Consider the following 19,341-nt stretch of genomic DNA (forward strand, 5'->3'; position numbering starts at 1 on the left):
AGGGACTGTACACCATACAGTACAGTATGGTGACTCTGGTTGACTACAGTATCGCTAAAGAAATTGGTGCGGTGACGCCCAATCAGGACTCGCCACATCATGCGCCTCATCATTGGGATACGTAATCGTTCTGGTACTCATTTTGTTTATAAACAGTTCGAGGGACTACAGTACTAAAGACTGTACCTTACAGTGTACAGTACGCAGCATACAGGTGGTACAGTACTGTACAGTACTGTACAGTACTGTACCATCGGGTGTTTTTACAGTCATAAGAGACGACTTGCTAGTATTGTAGTGGACCAGTACAACTTGGCACAACGTAGAATGGCTGCGGCATCTGGAATGGAAAACGACAAAGTCCACAACAATCCCAAACTCCTGTAACCTTAATTATTAAAACCCCAAATCAAAAAATTAAGGATATTGTAGTAGATTGTTACCTGGAATGGTCGGTTAAAGAATTAAAACAGCTGTTATCATCGCTTTACCCTACTCAACCGGTAATAAAAGTGACTCAACCTACAATACTGACAATATCGCCATTGAAAACAATATTATTATTATCGATTCATTCCAAGTAATAATTATTACTTGGAAATGATGTAATGCCGAGACATAACTTACAACATATAGCGTCATATTTATTTTAATCACGTCCTTTAGAAGTATATTATTATATCCGATGCTCTTAATCGTCGAAGTCGAACTGGAAAATACATAGGCTATCTTTATTATGGACGATGTCAAAACTTGAGTTGCTAACAGAGTATCGACAAGAATTAATTAATCGACAATCGTTATGAATGATAGCCAGCAACACCTATATGCTAAATAGAACACTGCTCACTGAATACCGTGTAATGGAGCAGCGATGGAAAATAATGTATACATTAGCATTGACACTAAATTTTGACGTCTTTACTTTAGTAATTTTATTTACTACTAACGGATGTAACTGAGTTGTGAAAATGAATTCAAGCCTTTTCAAGTCTTGAAACTGACTGCACTTTACTATACTGTACAATGCGCGTACGCATAGGAACACTGCGTATAAGAAAGTGATTAAATAAATATCTAAAGTTCGAGCGCCATTACTATTCTATTAATGTCAAAGTTTATGCTGGTACTATCAATTTAGAATCACTCAGTTACTGATCTAATGACCAGTAATTCAATACCGAAATTACTCTCCAATATTTTATTCATTCTTACTTGCCTAGTGGTCATAAATGTGATTATTCACTGTAACATATCGATAATGGGTAACTAGGTATTTATTAACTGTACGAATGCCTGCTGTTATCTTACTCAATTTATAGCTACCAGATACTCAAAAGTTAATATACGGCGGTAAACTACTCAGAGATGGTGACACGCTCACCCAGGCTTTGCGACAGGTATTGTCATACTCTCCATACCGATGTAATAATCCGATGTAGACTGATGATAGCTTAAATTAAATCGAAAAAAGAATTTGAATGCTAACCTCTCTATTATTACTATCTACTACTGTATGGTATATATGCACTTATGATAAAGGTACTAGTATTAATAATACTCGTAATATTGTATTTGGTCTTTAGTTCAAAGTTGGAGAAAAACCAATCATCCATATGGTTTGCAGTACGCTATTAACTACTGACCAGAAGAAAGTAAGTATACCTGCGTATTACCTGAAGCGATTCCTTTAGATAACTAGAACTGCTATAATGCGACTCTGATTATAAAAATGTAATATTCTTACCAGTTAATACTCAGTGCTAAAATATACGGCGATTTTATTATCTGTACACTACAAATACACTTATATAGGTTTTGTACTGGTTAATAGCACTCCTAACGTCACTGTAAACTGTAACTCAATAGGAATCTACAGACATTGAGCGAATTGGATTCCCTAATATTTGATTAATTGACTTTTAGAATCAGAAGGAAATAGAAACTAGCACTGAACAACAGCCCACAGAAACTCCAAGTCAACTTAGTTTACCAACAACAGCGAATGAGAATCAGACCATTTCAAATGATAGTTTACCAACAACAGCGAATGAAAACCAGACCATTTCAAACGCTAGTTTGCCAACAACAGCGAATGAAAGCCAGACCACTTCAAGTGATGGGCTAAGAAACAGAATGCCAGGAACCAATTTCCCACCTCAATTTCCGTTCGCAAGGTTAATTAAAAGACCATATAATATAGTTAGGAAAATATCTACGTTTCATCTCAAAATATATCATTAACTTTAATTTACCTCCTTTTAAATAGCGGTACTCTAGGAAACTGGCAATTTCCTTCGCCAGTGGATAATCAACCTGTAATAAGGCCAGCCGAGGTGGCTCATGCAGCCGCGGCAGCTGCTAGCTCAGCTTATTGGTCCTATTACTATTGGTATATGTATTACAACGCCGTCGGAAATAATAGACCGTCAAATGTTCGGTAATGTCTATAAAGAATTTTTAATCAATATAAAGTTATTCGCGAAATGAAATATTATTCTGTAATGTATATATTTAATCTAAATTAAGAAACATCTTACGTTACTGATCTCACATTTGTTGCCTTGACAAGAGTACTGCTATACCATGAAGTATAGCTCGCATTTATATTGTATTAATCATAACATGTAATAAATTTTGGTTAATTAGATCAGCTAATGGGTACTTTAACGGAATTAATACTGGTGGCCAAGGCGAAAATGTCGCTGATGAAGGACAGAGATCAACTCCAACAAATGATACTAATAACGATAATAGTAATGTCAACAATAATGGTAATAATAATAATAACAATAACGTCAATAATGCTGCGAATGATAACGTGGCAATGAATGTGGCTGCGGGTGTTTTCGACGATGAAGAACAGGATTTGATGGCTAACGATTGGTTATCATATATTTATGGCTTCTTTCGCGTCGGACTGGTCTTAATAGTATTATGGTTCCATTCTACTCCTTTACTTTTTGGAATTATGCTTGCGATTGTGATAATTACATACTTGTTAGTCATGAAGTGCTTTTAATAGTAGCCAATAAAGGTGTTAAACCTACTAACATACATAATTTTTCATAACAGATACCAAAGTGGATACCTAATAATACAACGACTCCCCATAAGAAGACCGGTTCAAAATGAAAGTAAGCTAAAATTGTGCTCTGCAATTATTTTTATTGAGCCATAATGTATAGTTCTAATGATTTCTTTAGATGCTGAAAATGTCAGAAATGAGGGTGAACAGAACTTAGCTGATAATAATTCGGTAAATTATGTAAATATGCGATTTAGCCTAACTTAAGATTTTCAGTTACTTATACGCTGCAGTATTAACATCTAATCGCACCTACATGCCTGTCTATACTCTTCATGATTTACTATGTGCATTACCACTGTTGTACTATAATAATTGTACCATTAAAAGTTTGGCTTCCTACAAACTTATAAAATTAACAGTTTTACTCTTGATTGGTAAATATAAAATGTAGGACGCAAGAGAGAATGAAAGTGGCGATGTTAACAATGCCAACGTAAATCAGGAATTGGAGCCGGAGTCACCTCCGTCTTTCATGTTTGTTGCTCGCTCTTTTATCGTCTCATTTTTTACATCTCTTATTCCACAAAACCCGGAGGCAGCATAACCATGCCTTTATAAACAAAATTTTAAATATCGTAAACTCTTTTTTATATAACCCAAGGTTAAATTGATTTGATTTAATTCTATGCAATTATGTGTCATTAAATTTCTTCAGAGATACATTCTTAACGTAATAAATAAATTTAACTCACGGGTACTCATCATTAAGTCGGTTATAATACACCTTCTATTTAGTTTGGGGTATTTGAGGATGTACTATTTACAATGGACATGATATGAATTAAGTTTATCAGATTAATCTATGATTGAGAATTCACTCTGTCAAATGTGCAAACTGAGAATTATGTCTTGTAATTTACCCGGCAGCTTAGGCTGGAAGTCACTACTAAATATACTTCTGGAATAAAATTATTAATCTAACAATGTGACCATTTTTTATAAGACTTTTTAGATTTTATTAAGATTTGATCTAGTAATTGACTGTTTTAGCTTTCTATTTAAAACTTTACGAAATCACATAGATTTCACGAATGAAACATTAAAAGAGCGTCGTAAACTTCAGTCAATGCAATCTGCGGGATTTTCGATTTCTGAATACCCTAATCCTGCTAAATCTCACTCCAAAGCAATTTTAGAAATTCAATAAACAACTAATGTTGAGTACATCCAATATTTATTGCTTCTCAAAATCTATGCATTAAAATAGCATGTATTAAAGTATAAATGAAGTAGCTTTTTTTGATTCAGTTATTTTACAGGAGGCTTGTATGCCAACTTTCTGGTCTTCAAAACTGACCACTTATGGCGTTTATAATACCACGAGATACCAGTCAAAAAGGATATTATGAGAAAGGCCTATTTGAAATAGTTACATTTCAAAAATTTAAAAATAAATTCTTGTGGACAATTTCGAAATTTAAAAATTTTCAATTCACCTTCATAAACATTCTTTTCTTATCATCATAGTAAGGCTCTATAAGATTATTAACAAAAGAAATAATTATTAACCCCATAAATGTTAGTAGATTCCTTGTATCGTAATATAGTATTTGTCTTTTTTAAGTGTTACCTGTACACCACTTTAAGAACACCGATACATCTTTCGCCAATTGACTAACAGTAGCCGGAGTACCTAATTAGGCAAGGGATTAATTACCAATCAAACTCTTTCTACAGCAATATTACAAAAAGCATGATCTTTAATCGTAAATTAGACCCTAACCATCTTCATATTCAAGCATGTCATCAAAAAGTTGTTGTGGCATTCCTATAGCACCTCCAGTGAAATACGGATTATAACTTAGACCTTCTCTTACAGTAATTCCAGCTGGAGGATCACAATATCCCGTTAAAAGTGAAAACATGTAATCCTATAATAATTGGCAATTAATAATGTTAATTTCGCGGCTAAATTAATGGCATACGGATATTGCGCCTATTTAATACCTCTCCACCATGTCTGGCCTTGTTCATTAAACTCAAATCGGGTGGTAAGGCACCTAATAATAAATATTTGAAGTTAGTTTAGAGAGAATAACAATTACACAGAATCAAGTATCGAGTCCAAATTCTAATTAGCGTCCAAAAATTGGCTTGTACGGTAGTAAGTAAAGTTGTCAATTTTACCGTTATTGGCAGCTCTTGCTTCTTCATCATTTTTATAGGGTGGAGGAAAATAATCCGATAACTACAGGTTTATAAGGCGGTTTAGAGCATATTATTTGAGGGAAAGAAGTAGTCAACTTGACAGCAGTTACGTCAATCAAAAGAATAAAATACCTTGCCCGGTCTTAAAAACATTTCACCATCTTCATTTGGACCATCCTCGATATTGACCTGAAAGATTAAAGTTATAAATTTGTACTCAAGTAGGTATCTGATGCTTTATTGTAAGTCAGATTTCCATGCACATCAAGTACACTGCAATCCAGTAAACTATAAGATAGCTTTATTCGTCAGTAATACTTACTGATTCAGCTAATGCTTTCGCTTCTTCTTCAGTATGTGAGACTCCAACAAGATTACGAAAAGCGATTTGATCTAAACTATGACAAGCACTACATACTTCTTTGTAGACTTGATATCCGCGACGAATACTGTATCATTGGACAGTATAAAATTCATGAGTATAAATAGAGAGATATGATACGGTAAGTAAGCAGCATTTCCAATAGGAAAGAACGGGATAACACACTCTCAGTTCAGCATTTATTGAATAAAGAATGCCACTGTTTATCAATTCGTAAGTGGTACGCATTCATACCTTGCATGATCTAAAGACGATAATATTCCATCATGAGACCAAGGATAATGAGGAGGGTGCAGTTGGTCATCGGCTTCAACTCTAAGCATGTTAATTCCAAGTCCTATACCGCAAGCAGCAGCTGCGCCACCCATTACAGTAAAAATCTAAAAAATATATAAAGTAATTGATTGATTGATTCAACATTGTACAGCGATAAAATTGACGGGAATAACTGGATGGATTAATTCACTTTACGGTACAGTAGTGTCTCTCTCTATTTGGAGTCTCCGCTCCTTAAACTACTAGCCGTTGAAGTAACGATCTTAAAACTAAATTGTGTACACTAAACAGTTTTCAGTTTTAGGGCTATTTAGAGAGCTAGGCATTACAGTATCATCATTTTATCATAGTTATACCGTACAGTGCGTGTATTCCTAAGCATTGAACATTTAAATAAACTTACCAATTTACGTCCCTTCTGTCTACCATCGGCGGTTGCAGATGCCGAGAGCGTCTGATTATGGCGAAGAGAACAAATTTATCAAAATGATATAAACAAGTGAATTTAATTTTTTTTAATTGACATGATTAATAGATACTGTAGTTAAAAAAATGGTACACTTGATTCCAAGTGAGCTCAACTACGATATAGCAGCTCAAGGGAACGCTTGGCTGATAGCTAGACTAGCAGCTACAGTCATAATAGTAGTTGTCTTCACGACAGTACTTGATGACATCTAAGACTATCAAAAAACGTCTTAAGTTGAATAGAACAGCAATCTTACAATGAACTATCAAAATCATGCACTAGTCGAAAAGGCATAATATAGGAAAATATTACAGTTAGGCGACACAGTGATGGCATTCTTAAAATCATTACTATTTTTGACTACTATTTCACTAAAGGTTGCCGGTTGCGTTCGAAACTGTCGCCTCTACCCGTCAGTCACCAGATGCCAGAATAAAAGTGGGCTAAATCGTGCATGTAAGCTGATGATGGTGTATCTATTCATCGTGTTATGCATTATGTTGATAACTTTAATATTGGTTGTTATCCTATATGACAAATTACCCTTCTGAAAGGCGCTGAAATTGTAGAAGGATTGAACCGAGAGAACATCTTGGCAGGAAACATGGCCGCTACCCGAGTCCAGTAGTGTTGACCTAATACGCAAGCGTTACTGTCAAAGTACAGCACCGTCAAATGGATCTTCAAACGTCCGGTAGTAACGCGTAGTCGATCGCCCTATGGTAGTTTTACTATGGATTTCCTCGGTTGAAGGTCTACCATCACGTCCACATGCTGTATGCTTGCGGTCACAGTCCATTGTACTGTACAATGTACTGTACCGTAGAGTGCATTTACTGTGCAGTACTGTACTGTACAGTACATACAGTACTGTAGAGTACAGTACTACAGTACATAAATCTCTATGGATACAGTACTGTCCAGTATCTTGCTTTACAAAACTTTCACTTTATACGGTACAGTATAGCGCAATATTGCATAGTTGGCCAATATTGCTTCTCGAAACTATCCAAACTAGCGATAAAACTACTACGGTTGTGTTAGAAATGACCCGATCATTTTGCCGACTTTCACTTAGGCTACTTTCAAAATGATCAAAATGAAATTTTATTCAATGTAGCTGTTAGTTTGCAGTTAGAGAGTACTGCACCACCATCTACTCATGGAAAAAAGTACTTTGGGCCCTATCATCGATATACTGTAGCATTGCCTACTATACCGTAAAAACGTAGCATGCTTGGACTGTGCCAACGACTAAGCATAGTGTACACTGTACTGTACACTCAGTTCTGTCTGGGCGCCAGATTTTAGGGGTTTCAGACCAGTGTTGCGCGAATATTGTATTGTAGAGTACAGTACAGTACTGTACAGTGTACAGTACTAAACGGCGACTAAAACGTGCATGTGCAAAGTACTGTACTGTACTGTACGATCATGGATTATTACGACTGTACACTGTACAGTACAGTACAACTCATCAGGTAAGATTTCAGTACGCCGAGTGGTTGAATGATTGGACAGTACTGTACACTGTATAGTGTCAGCAGTCGGAGTTGGGAATGACGACTCATTGCGAGGACGCAGAAGACTACAGTGTACAGTATTTCGAAAAAAGAAATACTGTAAAGTACAGTACAGTACTGTACTGTACTGTACTGTATTTTGAAAAAGCTTTCTACTGTACTGTACAGTACTTTACTGTACTATACTGTACTGTACACTGTACTGTACAGTACAATGACAGCTCATTCCCAGGACGCAGAAGTACAGTACTGTACATACTGTACAGTACGGTACTGTACTGTACAGTACAGTGTACAGTACAGTATTTCGAAAAAAGAAATATTTCATTCCCAGGACGCAGAAGACTACTGTACAGTGTACAGTATTTTGAAAAAGCTTTGTACTGTACACTGTACAATGTCAGCAGCCGGAGTTGAGAATGACAACTCATTCCCAGGACACAGAAGACTGTATTTGGAAAAAAGCTTTCTACTTTACTGTACAGCACAGTACTGTATAGTGCGGTGTCTCACAATTGTGAGCCACCGTAGTATAGTACAGTACTTCTCTCTCTCTTCTCCAGAGTATTGTGTACTGTACTAGAGAAGCTGTAATCGATACTTTCACACACGATTATACAGTACAGTATTTTAGCGTCCATCGTCAAATATACTGTACAGTGTACAGTGTACAGTACTTGGATTTCTGATAACAGCACATACAGTACAGTACAGTACAGTACTGTACGGTACTGTAACATTGCACAGGACTACAGGTACTGTACAGTACAGTGATGAGTATGAGTAGAGTTAGTTAGCTCCAATCATTCTTGACTTCATAAGCGTTAACACACCCACATTGAGGCGTTGGTCAACTACAGTACAAAGCACTCTGTGAGCTGACAGTTTACTGTACTGTACTGTACTGTACTGTACCATACAGTACTGTACAGTACTGTACGCCAAAAGGGACCATTCAGTACTGTACTGTACACTGTAGTCCATCGTGATTAGCACGAAATGAAACCATTTCCACTGTCCATATTTTACCATCGTTACTGAAACATGTCCCCCTTTTGTACTGGACAGTAGGAAACAATGTACAATGTGCAGTGCAGCCATTGCATTGTACTCTTTGCCTCAAGGCGAGCGCTTTGCTTTACTCTTATAGTACGCCATATTGACGTCAGTCTGCAATCAGGTAAGCGATTATTTCCTCAATTCATTAGCACTCATTGCAGTTGTTAATACTTGCCTATCAACTAACGATAGTGCACTTCTGCTTTTTGAAAAAAAGCCTTCACGTCATTATCAAAGACAGGATAGCGCTGTACCCAACAGGCAATCGCGTTATACAGCTTGCCAAGATTGAAGTCATTTGCAACTCAAAGAGATAAACAAAGGAGGATGGCTGCTCTTACCTGCTTAAGAAATTTATCACGAATTGTGACTGCTTCTCGCTTTAACAGCGCTAAAGCGATCAATTTGCCTATTTTTAATGCTTCAAAGAATGCTCATAGTCGTTGGATTCATCAAAGTACTATCTTAAATGCGGGTTTGTGATTGATATCGTCAATTTTGCTCATGACAGTACTTGCTATCAGATCAAGATAATGTAACGTTTTGGACGTGTATTGCTGCATAGGATGCAATAATCATTCTAGTTGCTGCACTTCAATCTTTGATTGTTTTATCTCAACTTCAGTAAAATAAATTTTGATTCCATTAGTGTATTGAAAAATAGAAAATAAACGAGATGATCGATCATTACAATAAAATGCATGCTAGCTTTTCCACCAAAAAAAACCAATCAATCAATCATGATTCATGAGTTAGCAGCATTTTCCAATGACAAATTTGGAGTTAATTTATTTTGCAAGTGATGGTGCCTTGTTAAATCAACATGATTTTGTCTCGGTCAAACAGTTGCTCTATAGAGTGTGTGAATGTTGTTTTCCAGTTATCCTTGCTTTCACCTACTACATGATACCCCAATTTTTCCACTAGTTGATTCGACTACAATGGATAATAATACCATTCCATTAGTATAGGCATATTACTGTAATGCTTTGCAAGATCAGACAACCTTTTTGTGGTCCAATAACCTGACAGCAATTTGCATTTGCTATTTTGAATATTCATAGAAAGGAAATATAGTAAAGAACATGAATGGGTTTCCATGGAAAATGGCGTTGGGACTATCGGCATTTCCAAGTACGCTCAGGTAAGAAGAGACATCAATGACAGATGATCAAGCCATCCAATACTAGTCATTAGTAAGCACCTTACATGCTATCCAACCACGTCGTAAAACGAAATTCATACTATAATAACACGTATGCTTTGCTTATCGTGATGTCATACGCTAACGTAACACTCATTCGATCTTCAGGAAAAGCTAGGAGATGTTGTATATGTTTCCTTGCCAGATGTGAGCGAAACTATTATTACGGATGGTAAGTATGCAATGTCACACAGCTGTTAATAGCATGATAGCACATACTACATTATCAGCTATTTACTCACATCATCAAGTAGATAATTAATACTGTCCTTTTTCCAAAATAATTTACCTCATACCAAAAGATTTCTTCTTATACTATAGAGGAATTTGGTATTTTGGAAAGTGTTAAAGCTGCCAATGATTTATTTGCGCCCGTTAGCGGTGAGGTTATCGAAATTAATGATGATGTCTTGGATAGACCTTCATTAGTCAATTCTTCACCCTTTGAAGAAGGTATGGTATATTTAGCCATTTATACAGTCCTTTATTCTATCTTGCATTAATTTATCCTACTATTTCGAAGCATTGTAATTAACAATACCAAAAACTGCAATCAATTTTGGTACATGTGTGAATAGATGATGACTTCGTTCATGGACTATTCAAGAATATTTCTTGAGTAGTCCATGTTTGGTTGTATCTTTTTGCTCTATCTTGGGTCACTGTTTTTAATTACTTGATATATACTGTATCTTGAGCTCTGAAATAAGTAATTAAATTGTAAGTGGATTTTAACTAATTCATAATTCTTAGAGTAACATTGAACGTATTTGGTTATCAATAGGTTGGTTGATTAAAGTACGTCTCAGTAACAAGAAAGAGTTGAATAATTTAATGAGCGAAAGTGAATATGAAGATTTTACAGGAGGCTTAAATCAATAAACTTCTTGATGATTATAGAATTACATCATGCAGTTATATGTGGTTTTGGTTGTACTTAAAATTTGATAATTATCAATACTGAACCTGTCAACAGTCTCTGTCTTCTAATAAGTATGCGATAATCAATAGATTTTCCTACAACATTGCAGTGGAATTGGTGGCGTTATATCATTAATTAAATTTGTCTTATTACGAATCAGCTTTGTACGATTGTTCGAATAATCTAGTACTGTACTCTGATATTGTTTCGCGCTGAGGCATTACAGGTTGTGAATTTCAAGAGAGAAATTTACTTGATTACAAAATGTCAAGGTTGTCATTCTCTAGGACTTTATTGCGATAAAATATAATAGGTTGTACCAAAAGATGCGTGGAATCTATTGTGGTCATACTCATAAATTCCGTGAACGTAGCAAATTGTCATGGCTGCGTTTCATTATCATGAAGCTACAGTTTCTCAAATAATGTATACCATATATAAATACACTGACAGCGATAAGATACCAGTACTGTATGTTTTAATGAGGCTATCGATAGCAGCTAATCGACAACACCTTGCACTATATTACAGATTATTGATGTCATTAAGGAGTTCAATGCAATTGTTAGTGAATGCTGAATTATATATAGTCGTAGACCTCCATAAATACGTCACATTTGATTAACTGTAGCGGTTTACTCTTCCAGTTAATACAAAGTTGATTAAAACAAGAATTACTAATGTGTGATGTATTATCAATTAACAAACGCTGAAAATGCTTATTGCTTTGATACTTGAAGGTAATCAATCAAAGATATTTTGTTTAAAACGTTGTAGGACATATTGATTTGGAAAATTGTACGATCCCTTCTCAACGGCTATCATTGCTATTTCATTCAAACAATATAGTGCAATGAATGGGCTGCTGTCACATTGATGATCAATTTATTAGCAAAATAGATGTTGTTGATGGACGGCGTAGGTGATCCTTAGTTCCACAGTAAATAGGCTAAAACAACATGTAATACTACTATAGCGAATTAGTAGAATAAGCATTCATACGAATAGAAGGGCTATAAATGTAATATTGCATCGAAATGGCACACTACTTATAAATGTATCCGGTTATAATTTATGCCATCAAATGTAGTATCAACTGCTTTATTTATTTTTTAAATATTGATCACCTACTTGTAAGACCTGCTATCAGAATAAATAGAGCAACTTGTATTTATACACATAACCCTTAATCGGATCTATTGTTAATTCCAAGGATGTAGAACGAGGCAAATGTGTGTATTTCCAAAGTGTTTATGATCGCACTGATTACCATTTAAAAATGATATAATCAATTCACGAACGTTGTCATATATACTCCCAAAATAATGTCAATGCCGCTACAATAAACCTTATATATAATATAAGGGTTTTCTAGCCAAATCTTGTCAGATATAACCGTATTTAATTTTAAATAGAAAAAAATATTAAAAAAATATATGTATCGAAATGTTAAATATGACCAATCGTACGTCATAAGTGAACGTATAAATTACTTTATATGCAAATTTCTACAATCAAATATAGTCTGATAATAATCAGACCATACCATTGAATAGATACCACTGTTTTGGACAATATGACCTGTAATATTTGCATATGCATTACTGTGAAGCTTGCACTATACTGAATATGACAGTTATAAAGTAAAGGATAAAGCAGCCGCGCTCTATAATGTATTCTAGAACTATGATGTCAGAGATGTTGAGGTTGTTACAGGCTTTAATACTAATACTATGGTAATAATAACCTCCATCATCTTTTGCATAGTACCGTACCTTTGCATTGCCTTATTATCTTGCCTAACCGTAGAGAAAAATATTACGATATTTATTTTTAATTTTATTCGATTTTGCTAAAAGTATTAATAACAATCTTCTATAGTTAAATCAATCAATAGTGGTAATATCATATTTCAGTACGAAGATGTATTTAAATGAGCTGATCTGTGAGGTTTTTATCCGAAGTGACAATGAAGGAAATATCGTCATAAATGTATCCATAACAACTCTGGGAACAATGACGTTAACGCCCGAACTTGTATTATGGACAGCTTGTTGACTACAATTCTTTCTCGTCAACAGTTGGATCTACATCGACTGTACTTCATAATAACATATCGTGTTTATGCAGCATTGGAGAACAATATGTAAAGTATTATAATATACTTCTTTTATTGGATGTAAATCGATAGCAATTCTAATATTAAATTCAGTTGGAATATACACGGTAATTAAGCTGGAACTTCAATCATGGCTGAAATGAAGTTCATTTTTATCCTTTTACTGGCTCTAACCATCCAGGTATGAAATTCATAGTTAATTTTTACCTTCCATTGGGCAAATATTGCCAATGCTATTTTACGTTCTATATCAAAACTAACACTAATATATCATGCAATAGGTACAATTTAATTTTAATAAATTTGAGTATGGCATTAATTCAATTTTGCTTTCTGCGTATAACTACTTCACAGAATTTTATATAGCATCATCATATAAATCCATAGGTCATTTCATTTGAGCTTGCAAGTAAATCTTTATTACTATTTTAATAAGAATTTAGTGTCCGTTTAATCCAATGTATAAAACAAAATTTATTTTACTTGTGTGACTTCTCGATTTCAAGCTCAATTAGCCAGCCTTCGTTTCTGTTTATATTGAAAAATTTTTATAAAAAAGTTTTATCTAAGTGTCATTAATCAAAAATGACTGAACAATATTTTTCCTATTGATATTATTGTAATTTTAACTACTATTTCCGCGTACGACTTCCTAACAAGCTATTTTTGGTTTACAGAGGTGATAAAATTATAACCAAAATTGATTACTTGAAATTTTTCTCCCGAATCTTGCAAATAGTAAACCTGTCCTACTATTTCATATTCGATATGTTATGGGCGGTATTATATCATAAGAAGGAAAACCTTTTTCATCGTGTCATTTCCACACTTGCCTAAATGATTAACATAAAGCCATTAAAGACATAAAGGGACTGTCTATCTGTTCTTCATAAATAATATCTTTGTAACAGTATAGCTGTGGATCATAATGATAGTCTTGTTCAAGCAATATAAGCACTCTTAATAGACAAATAGAAACGCATTTCATAATATCATTTTCCAAAGTTGATCTCAACGACTTACATGAAGTAATTATAGTTTGAAGCTTAATTTCCTATTTTTCAGCGGCTGATATTCTATATCATTGTTCTACATAATAATCTATTATATCAGAATTCCTAGTAGTAACTTTACACTTGCAATAAATTTAAAGCTGATTCATTACAATCGCATTTGAAAGTACTCGTTACAAACTGCCCCAAGGTAATATTTTACATTGGTTTACTTCACATTTTGTACCCTGAATATAAACGTAATGTAAAGATATATCGTATTCGTACTCAATTTATTTTACAAAGACAGTACTTTACTAAGATCATCAAATGTTAAATATTTCATTTCTTAACTTGATCTTCATCAAACGAATGGGTATAGTTATGAGCATAAAATATAAGAAACTTTTTCATACCAGGTTTGGTACTGAATTTAGCTATCGCTCCTAAAAGTAGGACGTCAATAGATAAATTCGCTTTTAACGCTAACAATTCAACGACGTTAATTTATGATGTCACCTTGTCTACAACTTGATTGAAAAAATTGATGAGCAAACTGATCAGTTGATCAATTTGCTCATCAATTTTTTCATACCAGTCAGTAGTACGTTTTCCTATTTAAGTAACCGAATTTAAATGAATATTGAAGCCAAAGAGCAAGATATCATGACGCAGTGTATGTAGTTTTATAACCGAACGGCACATTATTCTAGATACCTACCATATTGGTATTCTGTTTAAATGTAAAATATTGATATAAAAAATTTCGAGATTATAGTAGAAACGAAGAATATTTATTAATTTGTATCCGTATAGTCTAACTAACTGACTATTCGCCACATTAATTAGTGAACTTTAAAATCAATTATTACGTTTCACTTTAGTTTCAATTATTTTTTCATTTTTGTTATAGAAAATAAATTATGATCGATAATAAATTGTAAATTACAGGTTTTATTCTTTATTAGTTATAGTTTACTGTTATGTGCTGTGAAAGTTGAAAGTGTATAAAGTTAAACTCTTTAAAATTGAATCAGTCGTTAGTTTGTGTCTATTTATCCATCACTAGTAATAGGCATTTTAGATTGAATTAAGTAACATGAGGACGGTACTCAATTTCAATAAGAAGAGTATATACGTGTGTCCCTGTAAAATAGCAATATCAATTATGACAGTCTTAAAAATAGTATGTCGCTTGAGGCACTTTGTATCGTCAGACAATACTTCAGAACAGTCTTGCTAAGTCTCATTATATTATCTATATTATAGTTGGGGGTTTCGAAGCTTTAACAAATCACGGGAAATAGAGCGTAAAATAAAATTTTCTTTCAACTATATCCTTAAATTTTTAATTGAGATATTTGCCTGTGTTTCGAAACCTATTGAATTGTCAATGGCTTTACTTGTTTCGTACGGTAACCATCAATGAGAAGTTACGGTATCAAGTAATAACTATATTGTAATATCATTAAATAAAGTGAAGAGAATGATACATTAATACCGCTATGATCGAAGACTTTTTTCATGTCTTTGTCGTACAAATGAGCCCTTGATACTTCAACTATCCAAACATTTTAGCGATACTATGCATCACTTATCCAAGTTATCCAATGAAACATGATCGTGTTTGTCATAAAAGGTGTCTCACAATAACTATCTTAGTCAAATGGTATTTTCTAAAAGGCTTTTATTACAAGGTTTCAGGAATAGTAGAGCAATAATTAATTACTACAAGAATCTAGTCTAAAATCTAAAGTGTTCCGAGCTCAAAGCAAAGTGAAGTCTCTTTCCCTAAAAGCTCATCTCTACAGTTCTTATATACATTTCGTTAAATCCATTTAATCTTCAATCAGACATGAGTCATCAAGCAAAATATTTTCTCAAATAGCACATTACCTTCTACAATCTAAATCATTCTTCTTAAGATGTTACTACTCTTATATTAACGTCTAGCTCCTTTCGGAGTATTGCGACTTAATGGGCAAGACAAGATTTGTTACAGTAAAAGCATTTTGTAACTAATCGTATATAAATCGTGAATTTTGCTGTAAGAAGTAGATTGTCAGATAGTCAGATAGTCCTTGGTAGTTAGACGAACCTAACTTCTGTAATAAAGTGAAATTTGCAAGAAACTGTAGTTCTTGATTTATTGTTTTGAAGATCACTTTATCACAGGCACCTTAATAAGCCACAGTGTTTCTAGCCTCATAAGTCTTGTATCATAATTAGTCAACTGGCTAATATTAGTCATCAACAATTTCTAATATAGTAGTTAACAATTATTTAATAGAAGCTTCGCAATATTATCTATTCAAAGTAACCTAACTATATCATATAGCCGTTTGCATAATCAAATATAGCTATTCTTATAATCAAATATGGGTGCATCACTACACTGTTATAGAGTAATATGCTTTGTTTTAAATTTTCGGATAGCTATGGAGCAATGCTGGATTAATTCATGTAGAGAATAGTATTTTATAGTTATTAAGTATTGCTATCTAAATCGTATTTCGTATTTTATCTCCGGTAGATACATTTCAATTCTAATTCTAATTGTAACTTAACTATAGGTGAGCCACAGTCAAAATGTGACCGTCAGTAAACCAGTTTCGACACAAGGTAAGCGTTTAATTAAATCTTAGATTGGATTCTTTTCCTTGCTAAACAAAGGACCAAATGCTATATAGAGATCTTATTAGAAAGTGCAGAATAATCGCTATTTTTATACTACATAAAGCAAATAATAAGTTATAACTTTAATGATAGCTTCATAATTCCTAGCTGTTATTTGCTGTAGTAGACAAATAATAAAGCAGAACTTGTCTGGAGTCCATATTTATCTAAGAATGAGTCTGACAATAAGTCTATTGGGCGCATTTATAAATCATCGATGCGAACAAGAAATATCAATCGAGCTTTTAGCTAACAATACTGATCCTTTCTGTTATCGATAATATGCTAGGTACACAATCCCATTCTACAAATGTTACTGGTAACATACGTCCTACAAATGCTACAGGTAAAGAAATATTTGGTTAAAGCGAAAGGAAATGCATAAATTATTTATGGGATTCTTTACATAATATGGACGTGCGATAGAATCAATATAAATGAATTGTTTCAGATACGGAATCAATTAATTGTAATTGCTAATTATCCTTCGTAGCTCCTAATGCTTGCATGTCAATGCCTTGTGTTAATGGTCGTTGTTACCATTGGACTTTCGGTAACCAATCCTACTACAAATGTTCATGTCAAAGTGGATACACAGGAGATCGTTGTGATACAGGTAAACTTAATTTTGGCTAAATAACTTTGTGCAAATGCTTAAAATTTAGAATTTGGGGCAATTTACATCAAACATTTATTGATAATAAAATTTCATTTCAGTCTTTAAGTACTCGTATTGTGCCAATCATAATCCATGCTACCAAGGTCGATGTGTAGATACAAATAATGGATATTCTTATCAATGCATCTGTTTCCAAGGATATACTGGAGCTACTTGCAATAACGGTAAGGCGGCTACAGTTTTTTTCAAATACTTTCTAAATTTATAAGCAATATCCTACGCTAAGTAAAATTTATTAAGCAAACAAATAGACAATAGTTCATAAAACAATTACTTTTCTCATCCAGCAAAAAATCGAATTTTATTTTATTACTTTCATTATGCAAGACTAAGTATAGCAGATACAGCAATGCTAGCGTTAGAAAATTTTTATAAAGGACTAGCTTCTACCGTATAGTTATAATATGAAGGGACTATAAATTATTAAAGATAGACTTTGCTAAGGAGCCATCTTTTTAATGTGTATCAGCTTTAAATGGTGCTTCTTATCCTTGCGATAAACGACCTTGCCGGGTTGGTCGTTGTATTAATGTACGTATTGGCTTAAAACTTTCATACATTTGCAACTGTAGCAAATATGACAACGATCCTTCCTGTTACCGAGGTAAATATTGTTCAATATAAGACTAAATAATAAAAATTTAGGATCATAGCTATACGTAACCATAAGAGCGGATTTTTTGTAGCTAATTGTATCTCTATTGGTTTCGATATTTATACATTACGAGCACTTCTTCTATAAATTCAATGTTTGCCAACTATTTTAGAACTTTCACGACTTACAGATAAAGTTTACGCTTATTTTAGATCGTGCTTGTGGAAATCCATGTGCTGTTAGCGATCCTTGCATCAATGGAAAATGTAAATCTGATAATCATGGCGGCGTTTTCTGCACTTGTAACCCCGGGTTTACTGGACCTCGATGCCAGTGGTCTAGTAAGTTTAATACTTAAGAAAATGTCAAGTTAATTGTTAGACATTCATGAGGTTGTTGATTGGCGAACTAAATATGTCATGCTAATTTTTGTGTATAGGTGGAGTTACTCAAACACCATTTACAACTGCGTACGTATTATTTTAATTATCATGGAATTAATGCGTATTATTGATAATAATTATTAATCACGAGATATAGCTGGCATAAGTTTAGACAGAATAATTATTGACTTACTTGATACCATGCTATGCATTTACATATAGCCTAATTTTAACGATAATTTTATCTAATTCCAGTTGATGGCACCTATTGCGTTTCTAATTTACTCTTATCCTAGCCTTAACCCTAAAATAGTAGTATTTACAAATGTATTACATTCGCTTTCTAGACGACCAACGATTCCTCAACAGATGCAAGTCTGTAAACCATATACCGGCTTCCTATGTAAACGTTATTTGGAAGGACGAAATATATATGTTGCTAATCATTCCATCATTGGTACTGAAGCTACCCTATTTACTGGACTATTTTATGGCCATGCTACTGGACTATTATCACCGACTTGTCTCAAGGCAGTGTTACCAATAATTTGTACTACTTCGTACTCAGTATGCGACGGATCAAAACCTGCTCGTTTGTGCAGAGAGCAATGTCAACCCTTTTCCAATATTATACAAACTTGCTTAAAACGATTAGACCCTAATACAGTCGATTGCTCTAAGTTACCATCAATGAATAGTACTGGTATTAAGTGTAGTCCAATCAAATTGCCACAACCTGATCAAGGTAAATAAATAAAATTAATTATAACATTCGATAATGAGAGATTATATTGTATTGTAGTATGTAATATCCAGCAGCTCG

The 19,341-nt window shown here is 33.8% G+C and overlaps 3 protein-coding genes across 3 annotated transcripts; 2 read left to right on the forward strand and 1 right to left on the reverse strand.

Moving 5' to 3' along the window:
- Nucleotides 1-26: 26 nt before the first annotated feature.
- Nucleotides 27-3,635, forward strand: TRIADDRAFT_52603 (uncharacterized protein; the record flags this gene model as incomplete). The annotated part of the gene is made up of 8 exons (XM_002108248.1): nt 27-71; nt 1,323-1,400; nt 1,587-1,655; nt 1,927-2,177; nt 2,270-2,440; nt 3,076-3,137; nt 3,207-3,259; nt 3,483-3,635. The coding sequence occupies 8 exons, from the start codon at nt 27-29 to the stop codon at nt 3,633-3,635; spliced, it is 882 nt and encodes a 293-aa protein (XP_002108284.1).
- A 396-nt stretch (nt 3,636-4,031) lies between these two features.
- On the reverse strand, nt 4,032-5,944 carry TRIADDRAFT_37081 (expressed hypothetical protein; the record flags this gene model as incomplete). The annotated part of the gene is made up of 9 exons (XM_002108980.1): nt 4,032-4,447; nt 4,528-4,565; nt 4,662-4,724; nt 4,815-4,962; nt 5,039-5,091; nt 5,219-5,279; nt 5,372-5,428; nt 5,562-5,688; nt 5,856-5,944. The coding sequence occupies 9 exons, from the start codon at nt 5,942-5,944 to the stop codon at nt 4,340-4,342; spliced, it is 744 nt and encodes a 247-aa protein (XP_002109016.1). The 3' UTR covers nt 4,032-4,339.
- Nucleotides 5,945-9,180: 3,236 nt separating this feature from the next.
- On the forward strand, nt 9,181-11,034 carry TRIADDRAFT_37084 (expressed hypothetical protein; the record flags this gene model as incomplete). Its single annotated transcript, XM_002108249.1, has 5 exons — nt 9,181-9,423; nt 10,012-10,092; nt 10,261-10,324; nt 10,474-10,605; nt 10,937-11,034. Exons 1-5 carry the CDS (start codon nt 9,418-9,420, stop codon nt 11,032-11,034), a joined length of 381 nt encoding a protein of 126 aa, XP_002108285.1. The 5' UTR covers nt 9,181-9,417.
- Between the last annotated feature and the right edge of the window lie 8,307 nt (nt 11,035-19,341).

This window comes from Trichoplax adhaerens, genomic scaffold, assembly GCF_000150275.1.
Source record: "Trichoplax adhaerens TRIADscaffold_1 genomic scaffold, whole genome shotgun sequence".
Classification (NCBI taxonomy): domain Eukaryota; kingdom Metazoa; phylum Placozoa; class Uniplacotomia; order Trichoplacea; family Trichoplacidae; genus Trichoplax; species Trichoplax adhaerens.